The sequence below is a fragment of the Zonotrichia leucophrys genome, chromosome 2, assembly GCF_028769735.1.
Source record: "Zonotrichia leucophrys gambelii isolate GWCS_2022_RI chromosome 2, RI_Zleu_2.0, whole genome shotgun sequence".
In the NCBI taxonomy this organism is placed as follows: Eukaryota; Metazoa; Chordata; class Aves; order Passeriformes; family Passerellidae; genus Zonotrichia; species Zonotrichia leucophrys.
Genome location: NC_088171.1, coordinates 35,838,408 through 35,862,587, shown reverse-complemented (window position 1 = coordinate 35,862,587; position 24,180 = coordinate 35,838,408). Strand labels below are relative to the sequence as shown.

The following is a 24,180-nucleotide window of genomic DNA, read 5'->3' as shown; positions in this document are numbered from 1 at the left end:
TCAGCTACTGGTGTCTGGATGGAGGAGCCCCAAATTGGTGTCTCATTTGAGGAAACCCTTTGACAGTTCCCTGTCTGGTGCCCTCTCAGGATGTGTGCGCTTCGGAGCCAGACACAGAGCATGCTGATGAGTATAAAGAAGAGATTTCAGCTGTTCCACAGCACTCTGGAAAGTTCCCACCTTACAAACCATTAACATAACTTTGATGTAATGTTTCACTGATCGTGGCTAAGACACTTCAGCTTTATGGAAGGCAAGTTGTCTCCCCCCAGCTGCTGTGAGGGTGTACAGAGAACAGGGCACCCAGAACATGGGGACAGCTGAATGGCAGGCAGGAATAGGGAGTGGGTGGCTGCAGGAGGGCACTTGCTGCTTCACCAAAGGCCTTCTCCAATAGCTGGAGGGGAACAAGGTTTGGGCTGAACACCTGGCTGCAGGCAGGATCCCCTGCAGTCAGACACTGGTGTCTCACCTGCCCCCAGAGGCGCAGAAATGTCTTCTACTTGAGATGAAGTGAGAAGTTACATGGGCTTACACACAGCCTCCTGGAGCATCTTTCAAAGGACTCTTACTACTTGCTGCTAGTGCCTCATGTAAGACAAGTCATCATGCTCTTGCTGGATGCTTTGAAGCAAAGGGAAGGATTTGGTTCAATCCAGTCAAACCCATTTTTTTCCCCCTGTGTACTGGATTGTACGTTTCCATTAAAGGTAAGCATGATTTTTCTACTGTCTCAGCAGTGAGTTTTGTTAAGGGAAGTCTGTTGCCTTTTTACTTTTTCAAATGATGAATCTGAAATGGTCTGACCTCACTGTGCTACTCAACCCCAGGTGCAGCAGCGATGGGCACAGCAAGTCCGACAGGAGATGAAGCAGGCGCAGCACAAGGTGGCACTAATGAGGTGTGGAGGGGACGGGGGCCTTGTACCTCCGTGCTCAGCATGCCCTGAGGATGCTGGACATCGGCTGATCAGTTAGCCAAGTGAAATGTGAGCAATTTCGTAGATATTTGTTTTTAAAATGCAGAATCATATTCATCCCTCTGTCCAACAGATTAGAAACTGCTCTCCAGACACTAAGCATGGGTGCTTCTAGGCACACTGCCTTGTACTGTCATCAAATCCTTAAGATGGGACATGTGTTGGAGAATCCAGGCAGTGAGACAAGCTAAAGATGCCTGTATTTTTCTATCTTCTATCTATCTGTATTTTTCTACCTTAAAAAAACAGCTCATAATGCACCTGACCAGAAAAGCCATTGTTAGTCAAATGTCTGTGTTCAAGAGTGTGGAAAAATACTCTGATGACATTGATTCTCAGATATTGATTAAATTGATGTTGAGATTCATTGCTTGTTTGAAGTTTTTCATAGAGGTGTTTTGGGGTGGTCTCTGAAAATAAATGTGTGCATGTGCTTGGCTGTGGTGGTATGGGCAACCTGGTGCCAATCTGAAACTGTGACCTGCAGTAAAACTGTTCAAATTTTTGAGCAGGAAAGTTTCCAGCAATGTCAGAATGGTAATTAGCGATTGATTTTTGTTTGGCAGCTTGCCGTGTAGTCAGTGACAGACACCAAAACTCTTTTAACACATTTAATGGGATTTTTCCTTCCATTTACACTATCATAAATTACAAAGCATATTTCACTTCACAAAATAAAACCATTTCCAGATCATTTTTATGACAGTATTAAGTAGTACATAACCTACAACAAATAGTCCTGTACAAGGCAGGAGGATCTATGGAAATATTGGGAACTCAGACTATTTAGCACCTGCTCTGCAATCTGGGTTAATCTATCTAGCCCTTAGTTATTTCTCTAGAGGACAACAAATTTACAGTCATACCCTCTACCTCTCTTCATTATCATAGTTACACATATTTTTCAATTTGAATAGAAACATGTGCTCCCTGAAATAAGTCAGGAAACTGCATCACTGAGTTACCAAGCATATGATACAAATGATCAAGATGAGGGAGTATTAGAATTTTTTTTGTACTGAAAATTGAGTTTGGTAGTAAAGTATGTTGATTTTCTATGCTTGCAGAAACATTTCATGCTGAGAAACAGTTTTAACATTAGGAATAAGTTGCAGTTAGACTATGAACTCTGTAGGTCAATGTTTGTGAGGGGAGAAAAATATTAAAATTTGGTAATAATTAAATTTACCAGCTCCCACATGTCCTACACATTCTGTCTTTCTTTCTTTCTTTTTTTTTTTTTTTCCCTAACAAACCATCAGGAAACACATTCAAGATAAATACCTACAATTTTAGCAGATTTACTGTACATTTATAAATAGAGAAACATGACAAAACATAAGTCAATTTTTACAGAAAAACCAAATCCTTCATCATTCACCCAAAAAAGTGCTGACTTTCAACAAGGCCAGAAAATATCCAGTGTCCCAGCATCACGTAACTTATATATTACTGTAATCCAAGAAAAATCTGGCATGTGAAACTGATACTACCACCAGGACTTTGAAAACAATTCTCAAGACCTTATTTTACATGGGAGAAAAAATAAAAAAAGAGAATATACTATATGTTTTGGGAAATAGCAAATGGCTGGAAGTGTACAATCCTAGGGTGCCAGTGCCTAAATGCAAAGAAATCTAAGGAAAGCTGAAATATGCACAAGAAATGTATTCTCCTTTAAAACACTTGCAATGGAAGAGGTATGTCAGGATAATACTGCATTAGTGGCAATTGTTTTCAATATATCATAGCAAAAATGCAGGAAATAATTACATGAAAATAATCAATGCACCGCATTGATGTATAGTTTGCTAAAATAAAATGCCATTCTTTCAGCTAGGTAAAGTAAAAATATCTTTATAATATAGGTTCTGTTTCACAATTGACATATATAATTACGTCTCATGAAGAAGGAAGGGTATAGGCATATACAAGTAACACTGATTAAGTACCTTTTTGCTTCTCTAGCCATATTAAAATACGTTTTGTGTTTCTTAATAAGTTAACAATAAAATTGTTTGAAACTTTTCAAAACAAATATACATCTGAGGCAAGGCAAAAGATACAAGGTAAGAGGATTTTTTCTGACCTTCTTTTTTCCCTTCTACAAAGAGGCATATGTCTATGAGACATAGGCTTTCCCTAAACATTTTGGCATCTATCTGCAACTTTGCAGAAATTGAAGTGCAGTCAAGGAACTCTTCCTTTCTGTTTAAAAAAATTTAAAGAAATGTTGTTTTTACTTCAGACTAATTATCTTTAAACAAATGGCTTTGAAGATATGCCTCTCTGACTAGAAGAGAACATCTTCATTTTCTATTAAAATCTGCACAATTAACTTCTGGTACCGCATGTCATTCAGTGTAGCAAGGGTACTGTCCTCTGGAGGTCTCATTAAAGTAGGTCCAAACACTATTCCCAGGTTTTCAGCATTCATAAAATTCTCCTTTTCATGCAAGGTAACCCTAAAATAGAAAAAAAAAAAGTAATTAGTTGCTCACTTCCCAGAAAAAAAGAATATCTGCATCTTTGTCTGTAGTCTTGCTTCACATCAAGCACTGGTGCGTAGACATTTTTTTCTAGCTATAATAACTGTTTCACAGTTCTATATTATTACTTTTTCACAACAAGTACAATGCAGCTATGGTAGGACTGAGATTTTTACTGCCTTTATACAACACTCATGGGCCTCTTCAGTGATTTTTCCATGTGGCTGTCTGTTAGGGTGTAAGAATTAATGGCAATTGCTTTTTTAAAGGCATAAATATGATTTAAATGATGATATATGGAGCAGTTCTCTATGCTACAGTAACTGCAGTTCTCTGGCAGGCTGTGCTTGGTGTGTATCATCACATAGGGGGTGAAGGTGTGCTCCACAAATACAGGCACGGATTTTCCTTGGACTACTGATGCTCCCAGATATGATTCCAGCCTGCAGGAACCTTCACATGGATATTCTGCCTTGCTGGCTGCCTCAGGCCAACCAGGAGCTGAGTGACTCCAAGTCCTTGTTGCACTTCAGGAGCAGGCTGAATCCGGCACCCGCCTGGAGAGGTGGCTTAAATTGGGCTGCTATAAATGCCACCTATCCTTGACAGAGAACAGAGGCACTTCGGAGAAGAGCCCAGGTTGTTTTGTATGCTGACATAGGTCATATAATGTAAATACAAGAATAGATGGACTGCTTGTGGCTGAAGCAAAGAAAGTCCACCAAGGATTGGCCAAGGTGCAGAGAAGTCAGTCCTGTCTGGAAAATCAGTCAGGCCTGCTGGAAAATGCAAGGTGTTCTCAAGGTTTCCCTGCAGGTAGCAGTGCTGGTTCACATCAGTGTTGTCCTATTTGAGTGGCATATTGAGTTCAGTCCTGAGAGTGCTCTTGCACTGTGGTGTGGGACAGCCACCGTCCCTTGATCCATCACGGTCTTTGATCAGTCATGGACCAGACATTTCCTGTGAGAAGTACAGCCTGGATAAGGTTTCACATTTCCTTCATACAACTGCTCTGTCAGGGTGAAGCACATCTAGTTTTGGAGACAGCTCTCCTGGCAACAGTTGAGGCCTTCCCTAGCCATGGCAATTCCCAGCTGGATTCACTCATGCCATCACAGGAGCACAAAGTGGCTGAAACCAGAGGACTCTGGTCTTCCCTTGTTTGCAAGGTACTCATATGACTTGGTGCTGCTTCTGCTGTCATCTCTCTGCAAAGAATTGCTCTGTCACAGGAAAATGCTGTTCCTCTTTGCTTTCAGGACAGCAATCCATTAGTGCCCCTACTCACAGATACATCCTCATCTTCTAGCACATATATTAGCTGTGCTTTGCAAGGAGCAAAGACAAAGCAAGGCTGGGAAGCTGAAGCCACCTCTTCACCTTGAAGCTGAAGCCAGTGTCTGTCTGACACTCTGCTTTCCTTCTGTGCATGCATGCAGCACAGATGTTCAACAGCTGTGCAAAGCTACACAGGTCTTACTAGCAGCTCTGTTCAGGAGTGTGGGGCTTGCTGCACAGCTGGGGTGAACACAGAAGATTCAGAGCTTGACTGCAATGCCAGTGTGGATGGAGTTGTCTGTATTTCACCACAGGGGGGACTGCTCATGTTATTGCATTTCCTTCAATTTTGAGCAAAAAGTTATCAGAAAGGTAATTAATTGACCTACAAACTCTTTTTTTGTTGTTGTAGCTGATCTTGTCCTCTGCTGGATTTTCCTGTTGTTTTAACAACAACTGGAGTTTCTTTTCAACTGAGAAACAGCAGTGGTGTAGATGCTGTGACCCAGCAGTCCTTACATAGACTCCCTTATACTGGTGCCTGTTTTATCCATGCAGAAAGAATCCTAGGTTATTGGAATTGGAACTCTGTGTTTAATCTACAGAACAGCATAGTCTGAACCTTAATGATTCTTTCCTTTCACATTCAAATCTCTCCCAACAGAGTCTCCATAGGAACTGACATGCACTTGATTTCCATGCAGACACCAAAAGCTACAATTTGGGAATGGAGAGGAAACTCATTGCATGACTTGCAGATATTTGGGAGAGGAAGCTTAATCGGCATTTCAGACTCTTCTCCCTCATCAGTAGTTCAGCTCAACAGCTGAACCAAAGCCTGGACTGCAGTTCATGAGAAGCAGGAAGGTAAAAATTTGCTGCCAGGATGTGAAAGTACTGATTCTGTGTGCAGGTCACTTTTCTACAGCCTCCACAGGCCTTCTTAAAAGCTAATGTGAGTCACCATCAGTTGTCCATGCATATGTACTGACAAGAGTGGGTATTTGCACATCTCATTTCTGCAGAGTCCAAAGAAGCTCCTGCATGCCCAGGTAATGTCCCATCAAGGGGAAAAATTACTCAATTGTAATGACCTGAGCTGATTCAAAATGAGGAAAAGTCTCTGCATAATGAGAACCTGATAGAGCATGAAATTCACTTCACAAAAGTTCTCTGATGCAGCTTTATATGAATTTAGGTCTTTTGAGGTTGGCATTAATAGCGCAGAATAATGCAGATGAAGCCCAGGGAGTGCTGCCACATTTATGGCTGTGTTGCAAGTAGTGGGACAACTAAGAAGAGATCAGTGATTTTCTGAATAAAAGGTCAGTAGCTTTTTTCCTCCCTTATCCCTTCTTCTGTTGTTTCCAAGTAGCAAAATTTAATCAGAGACAAGAAATAACTTGGGCAATATAGCCATAAATGAAGGTCTGCTTTGAGATGACAGCACCAGTCTGTACTCAGCTTCAGTTTTTTATAACTTACACAGAAGACCTCTTGAGGCATGTAAATACCCAAAGCAGCACAGTAGAGTTAGCATGGTTTTGAGAAACAATTTTGCTTGAAATGAGTGGAAATGATGGACCCTCTTTGGAGCAGTCCTTAATTTTTTTTAGGTACCTAGCTGAAAACTTGGAAAACTTTGAAGTACACTCCTAAGTGTGTTAAAAAATTAAATTTAGGCACTTTTGAAAATTCTGTATGCCTTATGAAGCTTTATGAAGCCCCTCTTTGGGGTGACACCTTTATGGGTGTCTTATGTATGCCTAAAGAAGCTTTGGAAAGCAAATGAGGCAGAACAGGTTCAAAACCAAGAGAGATATAACTGGGACCTGTATTACTTTTACTAGTCATATAAAAATAGGCCCTGCTTGGTTCTTGGCTTCCTGTGATGTGAGGAAACAACTCATAAGAGAAAGCTCTTTCCTTTTAGGGTTATTGTTCAAGAAGACAAAACAGGAGGTAAGGGGAGGCAGAAGCAAAGCATGGTCAAGTGCTGCCTCACAGCAGCACATCTCTGGAGTACCCACCCCTGGATATTTTTCAGATATTATCTGCCTTAGAGAAACGTGACAAATGTCAATAACTCTAGAAAGGTTTGAAATAATATGCCAGCAAAAGGATCTATGCTACCTAAGTGCACAGCTTATATGCACTGTCTGCTTATCTGTAACATTATTGGTTTAGAGGCAGTGCCCTAATGGAAGCTTTATTAGGACTTTCTGTAATATTTCTTTTCAAAGCAGAAAATTGTTAAGCTCTTCAAGAATTACCCTGCATGTCAATTAACTCACTTTTTGAGATGAATCATTAGGTATCTAAGTGTCTCGTAGTGAGCAGCAGGGAGTAACATCAACACTTCATGTATTGCTTCTAGTCGTTCATCAGGATTGCAGATTTCTGTAAAAACACCAAACAGGATTAATGTTAATAGGGCTTGCCATGTGTACACAGCAATAAATCAGGAAGATAACTTATTATTATGGAATCATTTACAAGCCATTGACTGTGCTTGCAGGGATAAATATTGCACTCATAAATGTGATGCTTATCAGCAATTTCTGCATCCTCAAAAAGAAAAAAAAGGTTTTAAAAAGAAATCAGCAACAAAGTCCTCCCAGGAGTTATCTCTATGGTCTGTAGCTCTATCTACAGGTCCGTCTAGATACAGTACCTGAGCTTTGTTAAGTGCTTCATAGTACTATTCTGCCCAGAACTGCCTATTTAAAATATTACAAAAGATTACTTTCATTAGCCTTCAAAACTAGATTGAGTGTAGATATATGGCTTTAGGAGACTATGCTTGAATATGTAGGTTTAGCTAGAGATTGAAATGGCATGGAATTACTTCAGGATTTCTCAATGTATTTAAATATGTAGGTATCAATGATATATATATATATATATATATATACTGAGCATCAGTGCTCATTTAGAACTGTTTGGCAATCTTTCTAAAAATTTGAGCAGGATTTACACTATTCTTTTATCTTGACATACAAAAAGACATTTAAACCACATTTTCTGATACTAGTCAGTTATTTTGATACCATACATTTGCTTTTATTTTTTTAACCTGCATGACATCCCATCTGATGAACAACCAGGCAAAAACTTCATGTGAATAAAGGACATGGAAGAAGAAGGAATGAAGACAGTGTCCGTTCTCCCAGTTTTTTTCTGTCCTTTCCTTTAACCTGGACAGCTTTACGGATGCGAAATGTAAATAAAGGTTGGTACAAATGCTAAGCAATACTTACTTGCTGCCTCTATGAACTTGGAATAGGTGTCATAGGTGATCACAGGAATTGGTAAGTCTCTGAAATATAGCTTCAGTGCTCCAGCAATGATGTTTATGTCTGGATAAATACTGGCAGAAATATCAGCCTTGTCACCATCTAGAAAAAAAGGAAAAAATCTGTTTAAAACCACCCTAATTTTGATGGAAGCAAGGCTAGTCTTCTAAGTCAGATTTATCGTGTGCAACCTGACAAGAGAATCAACCTGAAAGTGCTTGGAAGGCTTAAATGAGAATATATTGCTACCAAGTTTACAGTATATCAATGAGGAATGGTAGTTGCTTTATGTTTTAGTAAACAATTTATTTGCTCACATCTTTTGGAGGGGGTGGTGATTACAGCATCCATATCTGCAGTGTACCACCTCAAACATACTGTTTTAATGTTGGATGAAAAAACATGCTAATAACGTATTTCTTGCATTTAGCCCATTTATTCACTGAAACTAAGCTATTAATAAATTATTCTGACATAATATTTTCCATCTGCATAAGAATATGCACCATATTTTCATCCCTATTTGGAGAAAGAGAGGCATAGAAAAATAACATAAATTTCCAATGACCCTCAGGAGACCAGTAGGAAAAATCAAGAAACATCCAAATCTTGCATGTCTTGTACCAACATTTCCATAGTGATTAGCTGAAAAGAAAGCTGCCTTATTTTCTGCTGTCTTCTAAAGTCTTAATACATGACTTATTTATTTTTGGCAAAGATCTGAATTCAAATAAGCATGCTAAGGAATTTAGCTATACAATTATTCTGAAGTGTGCATCACAGGTTTTTAATTAATATGGATACTATGTAATGAATGAAATACTAAACAGATGCATCTAAAAAGGCATATATTTTGTTTGCCACAATATAACAGTTAGTCAGAACTCTAGGAAAGAGCACTTTTAAACACATAAGCTTAAAATTTACAGGTGTTGCTGGGAAGTCCTGGCTTGCAATGGGTGAAGTTACAAAAAGTAGTAGCAATGCAGGAGCACTATAATTTTTCAAGTTCAAATGACTACCTCTGCTCTGTACTACCTAGTGCCCTCATAACATACATTTTTTCTCCATATCAAGAAATTCTGCCATCCTCCCTTTCCTGGGACCTCATTATCTTGGTGGTCTTCCAGTAGAAGGATGGTTAAGTAGGGGATGTAACTGTCTGGATTTAACCCCCAGCTTTACCTCAGGCTTCTTGGAGCTCAGTTATAACTGTAGTCCCTGTTTCCCACCCTTTAGCTAAGGACACGAGGCTTCCCTCAGGGTGCAGATGGAGCCGGTGAGGATTACATGGTGAGTATGGTGATGCACGGTTCTGCCTGCTTGTGCAGCAGAGAGGGGTTTGCTGTGTCTGCCAGGAGGTGCAGGCACAACCTTGGGCTGCTGCCACCAAGGTGCTGACACGTTGTAAAGCCATTGCCTTGCTTGTCTCACAGTGACAGGGCTTGTGGACATGCCCTGATACAGACAGATGAGTGGGGCTGCTTGATACCAAGATGGAGATAAAGGCTTTCACAGCACAGTAAAATAGTTTATATTGATTGCAGACATTTTATACAAACCTATGGCATCAATCTTGCTGGGATACGTCCTGTCCAATGTATGCACATAATTCTCATTAAGACTAATAGCACTACATGTTCTCATCAAGAGGAGATTATATGCTTAAGTGTTTAAAACAAACAGCCTTTCTTGATGCAGCTGAGCAGTCTGAATACATCCATCAGCATTTAATTTAATACAGCATCAATAAGCCCTAGGAGGATGTTTGCACTGCCCCAATCTTTTGTTTAATCCACACATTCCAGGCACGGTAGCATTAGTCTTGTAAAGCTTTGTGTGGAGAGCTCTATTTAATTGATGGACACTGAGCACTCAAAATGCTCCACTGAAAACAGATACCTCCAAGGAGCCAGCAGCTGCATCAGAACAGATATAGCAAAGCACAAGCTTACATCTATTATCCAGGTCACCAGTACACTAAATGGAAGTGTTATTTATTTAGTACTTTTACAAAGCAGCCCAGCAAGCTTCCTTAGAGGGGCACTTCAGCTTGAGGTACTTCAAAGCACAATGTATTTCAAACATACCTCTTATTTACATATGTGCTTACTGTAGGAAAAATGATGAATTCCTGAGTCAAAGATTTTTACTCTTCTCTTCAGAGACAAATACACATCCATTGGAAATGAACTTTATTTTAAAGTGAGCCCAGCAATATATCTGTTATAATATACCCTGCACATTTTTTAGCAGATATGTGGGGATTCTTGTGTATATGTATATATGAATTACATGTGGTTTACATGGTACCTTCTGCATTACCACAATAATTTTTTCACTCTTCAATGCGGGAATTCTTTTGGATTGTAGCTGATATTTTCAGTAAAATTGCAGCATCCATATGATAATGTACTTTTGTTTTTATATATTTTGGATTACAAACACGTAGTCAATTTCAGTTTTACAAACCTAATTCTACCCAAACCCCATAATTTATCTTTCTTTGTTAGTTTGACTCTCAATGTATCTTGCTGTATTATGTTGAAATTTGAGTATCTCAAGAAAAAGAAAGTTTTTATTCTTTTTCTTAAAGGTTTCAGCTGATTTTGGATGCCATAGAAATTATCAATAGTTCATTACAGAATGAAATAGAATAAGTATTACATTCTTAAAGCCTCACCCATGTCGTCTGAATACTGAATTAGGTTTTATTTAAGTTCCTTTCTCCTAAGTGTTTTTTTTTTATTGCACAGCCTTTACCATGCTAGCATGTTTCTTTTAGTTTTTTCTTGGCATTTGACAGGTTTTCAGCTACACTGGCAAAAGAGTATGATTTAGGATGCCTCTAAGTGCTCATGTAATATTTAACAGCATAATATTTTTAGCCAGTGTATTGTACCAGCCAGTTGTACAAACAAGTGGGGGGACAGAATGTGGTGGTGACAATGGCAGCTCTGTGGACAAAATGCACAATGGGTGTTCTCTGGATGCCACAACGCCACAGCTCAACAATGCTGACAGAGAGCAACTGTCATTCTACAGCACCAACATTCACCAGATTAAATAAATCCACATTATTCCCCTCCTTCTCATTACAAAAATCACTAAAATGGAACATTGTAAATGCCTCAGAGAGCCCAATGCTAATTTACAGTAGGGGTATTTACACTGCTTGGGCCTTGGAAGGCAGTTTAAATCAGATGAGGACCAACTTCACCCTTTTTAAAACCAACTGTCACAGCTACATTTGGCCCAAGTAGTGTTATGTGGGATGCTATTCTCTTCCGGAGATGGGAACTTTTTTCTGCTCTTGCTGTAATTCTTTGGAAGCACCAAGTGAGTGGCTCTTTGTCAAGGCAGAATTAGTCAGAGGGAGAGCTGGCTGCTCTTCATTGCACCCCTTCAGCTGCACATGAGATCAGCAGGAGAGGTCCCCCACGGCCAAGTCAGCTCCCATGCCCCATCCTGCTGTGTCCTGCTGTCTTCTGGCCCCTGTGGCTTGATGAGGAGCTTGGGACCAGAACACTTGATGGCATTATTTGAAGGGTGCATCCTGTGCATTCATACGGGAGGACTCCTTGCCTGTCTGTTTTCAAACCCTTTTACTCAACGCTGTATTTCTGGAGATGTGAGTGTCCTGGAATTTTATCCAGGTGCCTGGGGACTGACCCAGAAATGATGGGCAGGGAGGGACCTCTGGAATGCTGAAGTGCAGTGTTCTGCTACCACAGACACCTTCTCATAAACCCTACAACTTCCATTTACAAAACTAGCTAATGTTTTTCATCCCTGCTCCTATTAGAAGGTTGTTTGAAAGCCTTGCTTTGAGATGGTTAAAAAATGGTCCTTAAATTGTTAAATGAAATTTATTCCTGGACAGTGTACATCCTCCAGTAGTGTGCCAGGACTATCAATTAAAGAGTTCTCTTTTCTGGTTCATATCCCTGCTGTCAGCATCTCCTTTGACTGTCTCACCCCACCCCCCCAAAAGGTAATTTTCTGTAATTTTAATTTTCCTGTAATTTACTTTTTTTTTTTTCAAGTTTCTTTTCTGTAGTGAATGTGGAAACACGAATTCTGTAAAACCCTCACAGACAGGTGGCATCCCTGTCTCTTAAGGATCTGACTGGGAAACAAGCCCTGAGGTCTCAGGCTGTAAGTGTCTTGCCAATTCAAACTTCTGCCAGGTGACAGCCATCTTCAAGCTGCACAGCCCACAAGTGAGAACATAAAAACCCCTATTTTGTTTTTCCTTAAATCCTTTCCTGTAAAAACTCTCAACTCTTCCTGATTTTCCACCCCAGTTCAGGGAGAAAACATGTTCAAAACAGGAAAGTGTTGAAAGTTGTCAGCTTCTGGTCCCTCAATACTCTAGTTCTCTAGGTCATAACAGGATTTTGTTCTTCATTCCCCTGCTTTTATTCATTCTTTTTTATTAATAGCAACACTCTTTCCTTTCTTAGCCCTTTCCCCCATCATGAAACTGTTAAAAACTGAAGACACAACTTTTGGTCTATTTCTGCCAAATGGCCTTCCCCACAGCCTTTGTATACAAACTCTGTTCTTGCTTTCTCTGCTTTTGTGTTTATCCATGCTTTTTTTTCCTTTGGAAATCCAATACTGCTAGTCACCTTTCTCTTCCTGTTTCTAGGTGCTGCTGCCTTTTTAAATCACACTTTCTCCTTGCTGTGGGTCTAATCCAAGTGTGTATTGCCATCAATTATGCCAGGAGTATACTTAATAAATAGGCAATAAACTGAAGTGGCTCCAGTGGTTCAAAGAATTTGCAAAGGAACTACAGTTGCAGCAATGTTGAAGTCATACTCAGACATAAATTTAAATCTGCTTGCTTCCAGCTTTTCCCTCTACAACCTGTGCCTCTCCTTCTGGGCTTCATCCAGGTTGTTACACTTAGATGAGAATTTACACACAGAAAAAAAGATTTTGCCAGGCCAGATCTACCTGCAGGGAGCAGAATGGCACCTATGAGGACTGTGAGCCTCCCAGGATCATTGCTTCATGTGGCACATCTGGAACGCTATCTGGCCATGACAGCAGTCATACCTCTGTGCATCTCTCTGGCCCAAAGAATGGCTGACCTATATGTGTGTATGCATATGTTCCAGCATCCAACATATTTAAAAATATGTATTATTTTTTAAAGGATATTTCAGGATGAAAACAGCTAGTTTAGAAATTCCTAGCTGGACTTTCTTTATGGAGATGTCTGCATAACAAACTGCCTCCAAACAAGAAATGTTGAGGCACAGCAAGTGTAAGATGTGCCTCCCATAGACATTGCTGGAGTGTAGCCTCCCCTGGAGCCCCCCCATCTCCTGCCCATGGGCTCCCAGGGCCCTCAATCCCTGCCTGAGTGACATCACAGCTGTCCCCAGCTGCACCTTGCTGGTGTGGGGCCATCCACCCTCCTGGTCACTCCCCTGACCCACAGGCTGACACTGACATGGCCTGGACCTGCCTCATACCCAGAGACTTGTGATCCCAGGGCTGTGTCTGACCCTATTCCCTACCTTGGCAGAGGAAATACCTGAAAAAATTAGGTAGGAAGGAAGCCACTATTTATGAGAAATGAGAAGAATATTCGTGTAGCTTCTCAAATGCACTTGCAAAGGTATTTTCTATTAATGGAGGCCCTATCCTGTTGCTCACTTACATACACACTTATAGTTAGTCCTGTGTGCAAAGTCTATGTGCACAACCAGAACCAACATAATCAGTTCAATCAATTAGAAAGGCTATGAGGATGGTAATCAGGCAGTGTTTTAATTGTTAGTTTTTCAATATGCTGTACAGCTAATCTCCTCAATGCCCCTCTCATCTGTTCAGATGCAATCATGTGCACAGTGGTGCAGTGCTTTCTACAAGGCTGCATGCAGAAGGACTTCCCAACTGGAGTTCCTGATCCTTAAACTCATAAATAGATTATTGTATTGTAAAGTGCTGAGTCTATTAAAGACAGGACTAACAACTTTCCCCTGGTACCACCTATGCTCACACTTAAACTAGGTCCCTAGTCTGTGCTGCTGGGTTTAGCAATCATCCAACCTTCCACTTAAGCTTCTACACACCAATATCTCACATTTAATTATTCCTTCCAAACATCAAACATAATTTCTTCTTATGAAAAGGACTACAGATCACTTTAAAGTCAGAAAAGACAGGTTACTTTCTGTTCTTCTGCTTTTATGTCTGTTTCATTACCATGGTACATATATAAACCCTGAAAGATCTGAAATGTCCTAGAACTGAAAGTTTAGATTAAAACTGTACAAGATTAAGAGATGGTGTACCTCGATCAAAGGCCATTTTCACATCTTCAATGTGCTCAGTGAAGCCTGAAACTCTGTAGAGGCCCTCGGACTTTAAACCTGAAACAAAAAGTTCTTGTTAACTTAGCTTCAGTAACCAACAGGTATTTAAGTCTAAGAACAATAAAGCAAGAACAGCAGACCTACTAAGCACAGCAAAATGTTATTTGTAATGTGAAACTCCAGAGCAGTTAAGGAAAGATCAAGATGATGTAATTTTTTTTTTAAGGATTAAAGTATTTTAGAATTTATACTTTCTGATTTTGTTAGGTACATGGTTGATTTGATTGTGTTAGAGAAAAATACTGCAATTTGCTAATGGTGAGGCATGTGATGTTATTACGATTTATTCATTTTATGTAGGAGATTTTCCTGGATTTGGCTATAATTAATAAAGCATTAGAGGTCTCCCTTCCTTTTACCAGTTGCCTAATGACAAATAGCAACACAAGTAAAAGACTGCCTTTCTCTGTGAGCACAATTCACTCCTGTTCTGTTGTCAGCTTTTACATATACACAGCTGATAGATGTGATGGATGCAGTCCTTCCCCACACCAGTACATCCCTTCTACAGTTCTTTCACCACAAGAGATCTGCTCACTTGCACAACTGCTCCACACCAACATGAAATGCAGGGCAGCTCAGCAACGCAAGCCGAGTTACACACCCATTATTCATTTCAATCCCCAAATCTCTAATTGTAACTATGCATTGTGCTAATCTACTTATAAGTTCCCATATTCTTTGTCTTCTTTAGAACAAAATCAGAATCTTTCGTAGTTCTATGGCAATTAAGGAAAGAAATATAAAGATGTTGGAAAAAAGGAGAGCAGGCAGCAGATTTTATCTCAATCAATAAATGTACAAGTAAGTGATTAGATCTCAAATGCAATGTAGCTCCCTGCTATATCATCAGAGTAAAGCTCTTCTGTCTTAGTCCATACTCTTCTTTCCATTTGTCCCTGTGATGATGATATAATCCTGCTAGAGCTTTACAGAGCAGTGCAGGGGATTTACTAGTAAGTCTTTGAGTCAATTCAGTAGATGATGTGTGGGTTTGAAATCCCTATGGCTAGTATCAGTGTGTTGCTATGCAGATTACTGGGATGCCATGAATTCAACATTATTAGATTCCTATGCTGAAGCTGTGACTAACAGGAAAATTTGGCTTATTGGGCAGCACAACAGGCACATTTGCTATCTAAAGGAAAAATACATGAATATTACAGAAGGGATACATGATTATTGAAGGGGATATGTTTTTCCTTCAATCTGCCACACATCCATTTACCAAAAACTTGTCACAAGGTTGAGTTTTGGCTGTGACATGCTGCCTGTGCCACAAGAGCCACCAGTCAGTAACTGAGCATCGTGAGATGTGTCCTGCCACAAAACACCATAGCCCCTGACCTCACTTGCCCGAGTCACTTCCAGTCACTCGTGTTCTCCTGCCCACAATGTCCATAAAGGTTATTAAAAATGGATTTGATTTAAACTGATTACTCTGAAATGGGATGTGTCCCTAGGTATGTTAAAACAAAATAATGAAAAAAGACACATAAACATGAACTTAAAAGTTCACTTTAAAGTTCACCCCTTTCACAAGTGTAACGTAATACATGTTTTGACATGTTTTCAGAAAGCATTTCAGGGAATCGCATTAAGGAATGCTATGATTTAATTTTACTAGCTAATGCAAAGCAATGCATCACCTGCACTAAAAACCCCATTTTCTCATCCTGTCCTCCGTGTGCAGGAGCACAGCACCATGTTCTAGCTCAGCACATAATTCAAGTCGGCCTCATTTCGCTGTGCCCTCTGCTCTCCCAAGCACACACACCTCTCGCTTCGATCTCCCGGATGCAGGAATCCACCACCATGGGCCTCTGGGTGTTGTGGGCCTTCACCAGCGTGGTGAGGTCGCAGCAGTAGACTCGCTTTATTCTCTTCAGGTCTGGCTGGCAGTCGTTGGGCACGTACTTGGAGCACTGCTTGTGTACATTCAGCCCGCAGTCTGCAAGCAGAGTTAGCCACGGTAACTCATCCATCCATTTGTTAACACTAATGCTGACAGGTCTTGTCTAACAATTTGTTTCCCTACTCCACATAAAGCAAGGGACACAATTTCCACACCAGTCAGGAAAGATAGAATAGTGTGGAGATGAGAAGGATGAGAATGAAAATGTGTAAAAATCTCATGGTGGGACAAGTAAACTCTAGCAGGGTTGTCAAGCTTTAAAAACTCTGGATGTCCCTTACCCTCTGAGATGAAGGAGACTGCTGGTGCAGTCTGGATCAGTTCATTACCAGACACACAGCTCCAGGTGTTGCATTTAAACACGTGAGACTTAACTTGTGGGTATTTTAGATTAGCTGTAATTAAAATTGGCACAGTAGTGACTGTCTGTGGCTGGCTGTCCTGTGGCTTAGCACAGATCATGGTGAGAGAACCTCAGATTCACCTGAGCACTCCAGCAGGGACAGTGCTGTGCGCCAGCGTGCCTCACTCCCCCTTCCACATTCCTGCAGTGTCACATTTTGGCTCGCTGTGCCACATCAGCAGACTCCCCATCCCTGGCTCATCACTTCACTGGTGACTAAGTGTCCCCTGTGGCTTAGCCTGTAGGTCAGCTTAGGCACATAAAATGCTGTGAAACGCGTGATGTAAAAAAGTGATTCATTTCACAAATAGTTCTTGGTGTCTTACTCCAGAGCCAAATACTGCCCTCGGTTGCACAGGTGGGTTTCTGTTAAACCACCACTGCTTCACCTCCATAAATTGAATTCTTCTAATAGATTCAAATATTCAGCCAAATGAATTTATAATCTTCAGTAAAGCAAACACCACCACCATGAGTTGCATTATCTTATATAACTCTGATTCCTTTTTTAATACCTTCCCAGTCATGCTCATCACTGATGACCCTTTGAGTTAATTTAACATTAAACTATTAAAAATGTAAACAGGACTATTACTTGCAGCATGTTTCAATATTATACTCTATAAAATATTAATCAAGGGAAATCATAAGCACACCTAAACATTTAATAGAATTGGGTAGGTTTTTGTGTGTTTCTCCATACAGTTATTACTGCATAATTCATTATTTGTGAAATCTAAACAAATGTGAGAAGCTGCAAATAGGATCCTGCCTGCATTGTGTTCAGTGCTGTTCTCCAGGCATGTGAAGTTAAATTTAAATGCATCTGTGTAGTTAAAGTTAAATGCTGGTAATTTTATCAGGGAGAGTATTATGTTTCCTACTAAATAAATATGTCTTTTCATAAGTTTAATATTTTATGTATGTGAACAAATACAGTGCTGTGCATTAGGGAGGTCAGGTTTTGCACACTTGTGTTTAAGATCAAATAGCTTGAAAAGCAAACTGCTATTCGTCTTTTTCATGTCCTTCTCAGATTCTTTGTGTTACCACTATTCACCTACAGTCTCACCTGAGACTACACTTATTAAAACTGTGCATTTGTGAAAGCTATTTTGGTCCTTCAAACTGTGATCTAAATTAATTTTAGGCAACAACCACCTCCTCTGCCTGTGAAAGGCAGATGTCGGGGTTGGATGTGTTTGGTGGCAGTCTGAGATCAGGAATGCCCAGAGGGCAGGGCAGGACGAGGTAAGAAAAACAATTTTTTGAAGTTGTTTCAGATCTGCAGAAAGAAGTTATGAAAATCCATTTGTAATGCACCAAATACTAATTCACTTGCTGATTCCAAAAGCCCATGATGTGATGATTATTGCATTTTTGCACGATAATTGTTTTCCCCAAAAGAACAAACAAATTTAAAATAATTAGGCACTATTAAAATGCCAATACAGGCACCAGAAACTAATCCCTCTTGGAAAATGAATGTCATATTTTTTGTTTTTATCTTGATGTGGGATACTTCAGGCTTGCAGCAATGCATGGTATTTTTATGGGAAACAGGTGGCAGCAGTCTTTTTTGCAGACGAGGGCACTTCCCAGCAGTTGGTAGCAAAAAGAGGAGTTATGAAGCCTCGTTGCTGGCTGGCTTTGCCATTTCCAGTGCTTGCATCTTAAGATACAAAAACATCAGGGATAACTTAATCATAAACAACAAGTTTGAATGTATAGAGCAGGCACAGGCACAAGCAGGATCAAGGTACTAGGAGAGGATGTAACTCAGCAACAAAGGGCTGATGGCTTCATTTCTGAACCAGCTAACGAGGCAAATGAAAATGCTTTAAGTTCTATGGGAGGATTTCCTGCTTTGTTCTTTAAAGAAATCCCAGCCTTCCACTCCTGCAGGGAGTGCAGGCTGGGGTAGGACAGATGTCTGAGCATTTCAGGAGAGTGACAGGAGAGGTTGGAGCGCTACCTGAACACCGCACTCCCTGAGCGATGAGACCCCACATGAAGTTGGCGCAGTACTCACACCAGTGCGGACCTCGAAACGTATGGACCTGTAACACAAGTGGGGATGGGGGAAAGAAATGGGGTCACTGGGAGGCAGATGGTCTGACAGATGGAGCAACTGAAATGGATAAACAACAGAAGACTCAGTAGGAGTAAATCTTTAGCACATAGTGCCCACATCCTTCCAACGTCTAGATGAAATAAACCATGGGAACAGAAATTTGCTTTGATCTTGAAGTTTATCTTTCAATAGGCTTAACATAGCAGAGAACCAGGCTGTGGATGACACTGAAAACAAATAATTTTTGCCTGCTGACATTCTAGCTATAGCAAAGGGGAGGAAACCAGGAGAAAAGTAAGTAAAACTAATAATCCAAAGAATTGTAGATAAAAACACCCTACCCCAGTTTAGTAAGTAATTTGAACTCACATAGGAAAAATGTCAATAGAGTCTTTTTTCAGCAGATCAAACTTCATTTTGCTGCAGTCCACACACAAGTAAATAAAGAAGAATGAAATGATTTGTGTGCTGACAAAGCCCACATCTCCCCAGCCATGTTTTGCACACCACTGCTGCTTCCGCCACCGCTTTTCCAAAGGCTACAGCAGAAGATCTTTTTATTTAAGATGTGTATTCTGGTAAAGTAAGCATTTAATTTTCATTGAAATGAAGAGTAAATAGTGAGGTCTATGCCCCTGTGAATGGGCATGGTATGAGCTAGTTCTGGCCAGAGACTTAATTGAGCTTAACAAAACATAAATCATGCACACTCTGGCTGCTAATGCATCCTTTCCTTCTCTCTGCTCTTGTTTACCCATTTGGGTGGATGGCTGAAAGGCCACTTCCACCCCTGGGATGGGAAAAGCTGCTCTTTGCTTTTCATAGAGTGAAAAAACAGTCATTGGCCTTTTTCAGATAAACTGTAAAGTTTTAGGCCAAGTGTTTTGCATGCTAATGTTTTTGCCTCATTTGTCTGCAGGATCACACCAACACAAGCCTGTACTCTTGAGTCCAGAAAGATGAAGTATTGTGATTTTAATACAGACTTCTCTTCCTGACTTTGAGATAAAAATGTGCCTGACTGCAAATGGCTCCTGACCACCTATTCACAGTAAAATAATTGTGTTAATAAACTTAAAGCAATAGTAGTTCTTCCTCCCTTTTGACAGTGAAAGACGAAAACTGGAATGTTTGACTTTTTGAGATGGTATTTTACCTCTCAGAAAAACACATATCTGTGAAACAAGACTTTGCAATAAAGTGAGATAGACATATTAATAGATATAGCCCCATACTTCTTTCCCATTTAATTTCATTTCATTTTGCAGAGTGGGTAGCATGAATTTCAGACACAGCTTTTTGTGGGGGTAAATGGCTGTATGTAACAGCTGATGACCTGAGTTTCAGTCACATGCACTATGTGACCTTGAGTGGCTACAAAACTACAGATAAAACTAATTATGCCTGCATCTTTATAATTTATAGACTGAAAGCCACATAATTAGTCGGTCTGCACCTGCACTTAATTGTGGGTGAAAATCATCTGCTGTGGGAAGATAACTAGCTGTGTCTTCTGCTTTGCAGCAGTTTACAAAAGCTAACCTTGTGAGAAGGGGTTGGAAGAGCTCAGCCAGGACTTTTAAAAATGCACCATTTCACAAATAAAGTCCATTTCAGTTGCTAGGATATTTGGGGCCTGCTTGTTCACTTTACATAAAGCTTATTTCAACTGATCTGGCTGAGGCTTATTTTGAAAATGGCAGCTGATTATTCCTTGATCTTTCCTGCCATTAATTGGAAAGTCATCAATGCTGACTGAGGGCTCCAATTGAGAAGTGCTGACAGCGCATCCTTCCCTTGTTCCATTCAGCTTGGTGGCCCTCAAAGGTTGAGTTCTCTTTATTCATTCACTCCAATTTTTCACGGATCCGCATTTTAGCTCAAATGGCAAGCCTCCAGCTGAAATACTCTGTGAAAAGCTAGTCTTGGTGGTTTCTGGCCAAGTTGAAAGAGGGAAACTAACTGAAAAAAAGAGAGAACTTCAAAAGTTTCTAGATGAAGGTGCAAAAATTCCCTTAAGATGCAGTTTTGAACTAAGTCTCTTATGGCTTGTCATTGATTTTAAAGAAATAATGGAGGAAGCCTGTTCTTAAGAACGCAACATTTTGAATGGTAAAATGGGAATTTTTCCTGCAAGATTTGCCTCATTTCTGTTTCAAACAAGAAGACGTAAACAGCAAGTCACAGGTTTTTGAGATGGAGTTTTAGTTTTTGCCCCATCCTTTGTAACCATGTCATTACAAACAGACTGGGCATAGATATTTTGGAACTATGATCTGGAACTATTTATTGCTGGTTCCTATCCCATCCTGAAGTCTTAGTAGACTTCTCTGTGTACACACAGACTTAAGCTGCCTGAGCTACAGTTGACACATAATTCAAACTTTTAAAAAGAATTTTCAGGGAACTATTTCTTAAAATAAGCCAACCCCCTGACGTTTCAGACTATACACTGTACTTTTCTTGTTCAGTCTTTCATCCTCCTCCAATGAAAATTCTCTTCTTACATTCACTGTCTCTTCTCTGCTGGACAATCTCACACAACACTACCCTGCATGCCTCTTCTTGTTGCCTTCCTGTTCTCTTTGCCCTTCGCCTCCCCAGTGCCCTTGCTTTCAAATGGCAGCATTCCCCCTGCAGGTGCCACCGTATTCACTTCCAGTTTGTGTCTGAGTCATCTCCACAGAGGGGGAAACTCAGACCAAAGTTAAGGAATGCCAGTACAGTGGCAAACCAAAATAATGCTGTGAGCAATACTGCAGAAATGAACAAAAACAATTGTCTTGAATTGAAATGCTTTTTTGTTTTTTAATTGATGTTATACAGTGTTGTTTCTGGGACAATTTTGGTTTTATGTGACTGGGTCTGAAGATGTTTCTATTTGCTTTCCAAGAAAATAAGTTTTTTTCAGACTTTTGCCTGAATACAGACACATTTAGACTCTTTTGTAGACTCCTGCTGAACCTGAGCCATTTGAAGGGAAGAAAAGCTGACTCTGCTGTTATTTTTGTTTAAATGAATGCACATAATCTTCAGGATGTCTGTAAAAAATACTCCCCTCAAACCCTTTGTCTCTCAGAAGCAGTATTATCTGCAGCGCTTAACACAAGGAGAAATTTATCCCAGAGACCCCTCTCTCCTGGCAGATCTCCTGACTTGTCAGTAATCAGCTGCCTTCACTCTGGTAGCCTGCCTGCAAATGGGATCTGCCCATGCTACGGTGGACAAACAGGCACAGTATTGTGGAAAACGCACATTATTCAGCCGTATTTGCTCACTTAAAGCAGCACAGAAGCCCTCTCATGAATTCCCAGCCTAAAACAAAAAGTGTGGAGCATCCTCAAACTCCATGCTGCTACCCTCAGGCACGAGGCTGACCTCACCTCCAGCTGGGACTCCACTGAAGTTGGCAGGTAAAGCACATCCGAAAGATGTGCTGGATCCGAACAGGAACAAGACACAAGAGGACTTTGGGATCCACTTAGGCTGACACCCACAGAGCTTGAGAAATACCTCTGTGTTTTTCTAAACAGAACTTCAGAGATTTATTCCCTTTTCTGAGTTATGGTATGTCTGCACTGGCTTAGGCAAAGCTGTCCCGCCAGACAGACGCCAGCTCCAAACCTAAATTCATGTGACTGCAGGGTGTGCTCAAGATGAACACAGCTTAACAAATCAGCCTGGATACTAAATCTTTTTTTGTCCACTTGCCTTGAGTGTCTTGAAATTTGGAAGAGAGGTTGAATGAGAAAGCATGGACGGCACCAGAAGAGCATAAACCTGGTGCCCTCATACTCCAAACCTCAGTGTCGCTTTTTAATTTTTGTATTAGCTTGGCAAGGATGGAGGGAGAGCCATCCTTGCTCTGAATCTGTGCATTTGTGCCTTGCACTTAGTTCTTGCTTTTGTTCCTTCCCTCTTGCAGTAAGTAAGATCTTTGGTATAAGGCGTACAAAAGTCCCATCAGCTTCACTAGCAATGTGCCCTTCATGTTTTAGATTCTTCGTGCTTAAAGGACAAACAGCTAAAGAGTGCCTGTTTGTTCATGAAGAATTGCCTATGACAAGATATGAGGGACACTGTGACACATAACCTTTATCCCTAGAAACTGAGATAAATGATATAATGCACATCAGTATTCACCAAAAAATGGGGAAGACAACTTTTTGAATGTCTTCAAAATAGCATTGTCCTTCAGATAAACCCCGTATCATCATAGCCTGAGTGCTGTCAAAAGCCATCAAGCATCTTGCCCCAAGACCCATAAAGCCATTCTTTCTTTTTAAAATTATTTCTTAACCCTTTTATGTAATGGATATGGAATATATTAAAGATATTAACCTTGAGCCATGTTTTAAATTTAAATGTTCTGCTCTGAGTACACTATCCATATTTTTTGTTCAACAACTGGACATGTTCTAATACATGCCTTTGGAAAAGTAACTGTATTTTCATAGCGAACATATTTGTCCATTAAGCAAATGTCACACTTTTGATTGACCTTTCTGGACAATTATTTTTAAAATGTTTGTTCCCCAGGGTCTGTTATCGCCTTTACGAGGATAGAACAATTATTTTCTGCTGTCAAGTCTTTGAATACATATCTATTTTAATCATGTGGCTTTCCAGTTAAACTATGAGTCTTTTGAAACAGAAAGAAACAGAAACTGTACAACAGCTAGATTGTGCAAACACAAAGTTAACTGGGCACAGGTCCAATTATAAATCAAAGCCAAAACCGGGGAAATTTTGAAGAGGAAAGAATGCATGGGTCAGAGTGTAAAGAAGTCTCAGTCATGAGAAAATATTTTCTAGTTAAACTAAAATAGTTTTGATATTAAAATGATAATGAGGACAAAACCCAGAAAGAATGAAAGTTAGCTTAATCAAGCAAGAAAACACAGACTGTTCCCCCTATTTTCTTCAGGGCTGATCAAAGAGATAAATATTGACTTTCCTGTAGACTGGGTCAAGGAAGGGGAATGAGAAAAGGGATGCCATTATTTGCTTTGTTCACTAATATTAAATTATTGATTTGCCAACGACAGCAGAAGCACTGCAGAGGTTAGCAATGTCTGCACAGCAGAGTATGTAGAAAATAAGAAGTGAAACTTTTTTGCTAAGTGAAATGATTTTGATCACTGCTTCTCCTTTTCTGACAGGCCCTAGATGAATATCAGAAAATTCTTGTTCTGCTAATGAGTTGAGTTATTCTGACAGTGACCGAGATCAGCATCCTCAAGGAGCATTAGCTAAACTGATGTTTCAAAGCTGAGATATATTCCTTTCTTGTCTTGTTACTGCCCCTTATTCTTGATGCTCATTCCGATAAGCATCAAAATACAATTTGA

General features: G+C 40.1%; 1 protein-coding gene across 1 annotated transcript in view; it reads right to left on the bottom strand.

Annotated features, from left to right (window-relative positions):
• Positions 1-1,576: 1,576 nt before the first annotated feature.
• The window catches only part of CHN2 (chimerin 2), a 158,308-nt gene continuing 135,704 nt past the window's right edge, over positions 1,577-24,180 (bottom strand). Inside the window, exons 8-13 of the mRNA XM_064704546.1 lie at positions 18,731-18,815; positions 16,215-16,388; positions 14,357-14,434; positions 8,007-8,144; positions 7,041-7,146; positions 1,577-3,444 (exon numbers count right to left, since the gene is read on the bottom strand). Of these exons, the coding sequence (XP_064560616.1) occupies positions 3,273-3,444; positions 7,041-7,146; positions 8,007-8,144; positions 14,357-14,434; positions 16,215-16,388; positions 18,731-18,815 (753 nt within the window). The 3' untranslated portion in view covers positions 1,577-3,272. The remainder of the gene's footprint in view (positions 3,445-7,040; positions 7,147-8,006; positions 8,145-14,356; positions 14,435-16,214; positions 16,389-18,730; positions 18,816-24,180) is intronic.